Below are 2,811 nucleotides of genomic sequence, written 5' to 3' on the forward strand. Positions count from 1 at the left end.
ATATTTTCCATTTCTTCTTTATTTAATTTATTATAATTTATTATAATTTATTATTTTAATTTATTATTCTATTCTTTGTTTTCTTCTGTTTTTCTATATTTCTTATTATTCTTGTTGTTTCACTTCTTTTATTCTTTTCTTTTGTTTTCACTCTTTTCTCTCCTTAATCCATCTTTAACTTCTTTTATTTTGGATTGAATACTTCTTGTTCTACACACTCCTTTTTCTTTGTATCTATTTTTTATTTATCCATTCTCCTATTTACTCTCATTTTCTTGTTTTTTCATTTCAAATTCTTGGTTGTTAATAATTATGAATCTCATGTGTGTTATTTATTATCATAGTATTTACCATGTTTTTCTTTTCTCATTTTACTCACTTTTTCATTGTATATCTTTTACCATTCTTATTATCCATTTTATTATTCTTTATCCTTCTTTTCTTCTCTCTCCCTTGAATGTTTTCTGTTCTTTACTTTTTTTAACAATGGAAGTTGTTGTAAAGAAAGCACAAAAAGGAGTTATTGTTCATAAGAAAAAAGAAGAAAGGATTTTAGTTATATTCAAGAACCATTCAATGAATAAATTTACATTGTATTTGTGAATTGAAGAAGACAAAAAATTTAATAAAAAAAGGATTTAGAAAATTAAGAATTAAAGGAAAGTCAAGAAAGTCATTAACAATGATTTATAAGTTAATGAAAAAGAGTGAGAAAACTATATGAAGTAAATAAAAAAGAAACAAATTCATCAAACAATCTAAATTTTTATTCAAAAGATTAAAAAAAAAAAAAAGATAGAAGAAAGAAAAATATAAAGGCAAAAACATAAATATATCTGCCATAAAGCAACGTGCAGGAGTTGAGAACAATTACATACATACACATTCAGAAATGATAGAACAAGCAATTCTGAAAAGTTCATTCATAATAGTTTCAACAGTTGGTTGTTTTTTCATATGTTCAAGAAGTTGAGTATCACAAACTTCAGTTCCATCAAGAAAGAGAGGTTTAGGGAAACCCCAATTAGAATAATTTTCAGTATCAGATTTAAAAACAACAATAAATTTTTTTTGAGAAAATCCAAAAGAAGATACTTTTAATTCAGTTTCTTTAAGTTCACAAGTAAAGAAATGATTAATATTACAATAATCAGTTACCTCTTTTACTAATTGTTTAAATCTTTGTGATTCAGTACGAGTTGAATATTGAGAACGAATAGATTGAAGTTGAATTTGTTTTAATGTTTTAATCATTTCTTTTCTTTTAATTATATTAGGATCAATCATAACTTTAGGAATAATTTTTAATGAATGTTTATAAAATTTACTTTTATCAGTTGGTTGAATTCTTAATTTAGGTTGTTTTTTAATAATAATAGGTAATTCTTCATCACTATCAATTACTCCTTCTGAATAACTTCTTTCTATTTTAGGGTTTTCATTTTTTGTATCTACACCAATATCTTCAATAGATTCATTACATTTTTCAATTTTAGTTTCTGTAATATTTGTATTATTAATTTTATTCTTAGTATAATAATCTTCATCACTAAGTAAATACGATGTAGTAATTCCTTTTGAAAATTTAAATCTAAAATACTCGTTATGTCTCCTCATAGGTTTTGTAGTTAAAAAATTTATTGGTGGTAATTCATTATCTCCTATATTTTTTTGTACCTCAATAAATGAATTATTTGTCTTATTTAAATTTGTATGTGATGTTGTAGTGATGTGCTGAATTCTCTTGTGGGGAGCTTCAGCGTGCAACATAGACAATTGACCTTAATAAAAGAATATTCGATCCCTTCTTATATTCATTTCTTTTTCTTTTTTTATATCATACAGTTTATTATATTTTTATATTATTTTATTTCTTCTTTTTTCTTCTTTTTCTAAATTTCTCAAATTTATTTTTATTTTATTTCTTTCTAACTTTTGTTTTATTTAAAAATTATCAATTTTTTTTTTTTTTACATATTAATAATTTCCTTTATTATTCATTTATAACTCTTAAGTTTTTTTTTTTTTTGAACTTTTTGATATACTTAAACAATCATCTTTATTTCTTTCATTTTTTACATTTAATTTTTCATTCATTTCTTTATTAATTTTCTCTATTTTACCCTATTTTAGGGTTCTTATGTAAAATATTCCTCTCTTTTATTTTTCAATTAATTTCTTAAACTTGAAATGGAATTTCGTACACTAATAACATACAAATAAATATATTGTTATTTTTTTTCTTTAATTTTTTTGTAAAACTTTTTATTTTCTGCTTTATAAAACATAAAATAATTTTCAATCATTCATATTCAATCTATCTTATCTTTTTTATTCAATTTCATCAAAATGGAATGTACGTAATTGTCTAAATTGTTTACCACTCATATGTCTCAATTTTTTCTTATTTGTAATTTGTTGAACAATAGTATTTTTAGCAATATTTTCTTTCTTTCTAATAATTGCTTGTTTTCTTGCTTCTTTTCTTTTTATTTCTTCTTCAGCTTTTCTTGTTCTAATTTCTTCATCAAGTGCTTTCATCATTTGTCTACGTTTCTTCATTTCCATTTTTTCTTCCCAACTAATTCCAGCTGTTACTACATTATCTTTAATTGATTTCTTTTTATAAGCTTCTTTCCATGGTCTTCCAGATATATTAATTCCACGAATTGGTTTTTTAATTTCTTTCTTTTCTTCTTTTATTTCTGGTTCTTTTTTCACAGTAATTTCTTTAATTATTTCTTCTTTTTGTTTTTCACATTGATTTGTATTTATTTGTTGTTGTGTTTCACTACTCATCTTCTTATCTTC

The 2,811-nt window shown here is 22.6% G+C and overlaps 1 protein-coding gene across 1 annotated transcript, besides 7 other annotated features; it reads right to left on the reverse strand.

Moving 5' to 3' along the window:
• Positions 1-17: 17 nt before the first annotated feature.
• Positions 18-191: a microsatellite.
• A 165-nt stretch (positions 192-356) lies between these two features.
• Positions 357-482: a microsatellite.
• Positions 483-772: 290 nt separating this feature from the next.
• Positions 773-831: a microsatellite.
• A 975-nt stretch (positions 832-1,806) lies between these two features.
• Positions 1,807-1,973: a microsatellite.
• Positions 1,940-2,111: a microsatellite.
• Positions 2,112-2,217: 106 nt separating this feature from the next.
• Positions 2,218-2,272: a sequence feature (AT_rich).
• Positions 2,273-2,331: 59 nt separating this feature from the next.
• Positions 2,332-2,799, reverse strand: EDI_006300 (uncharacterized protein; the record flags this gene model as incomplete). Its single annotated transcript, XM_001736356.1, has 1 exon — positions 2,332-2,799. The coding sequence occupies one exon, from the start codon at positions 2,797-2,799 to the stop codon at positions 2,332-2,334; it is 468 nt and encodes a 155-aa protein (XP_001736408.1).
• Positions 2,445-2,512: a microsatellite.
• Positions 2,800-2,811: the final 12 nt, after the last annotated feature.

This window comes from Entamoeba dispar, genomic scaffold, assembly GCF_000209125.1.
Source record: "Entamoeba dispar SAW760 scf_1105229459743 genomic scaffold, whole genome shotgun sequence".
In the NCBI taxonomy this organism is placed as follows: domain Eukaryota; phylum Evosea; order Mastigamoebida; family Endamoebidae; genus Entamoeba; species Entamoeba dispar.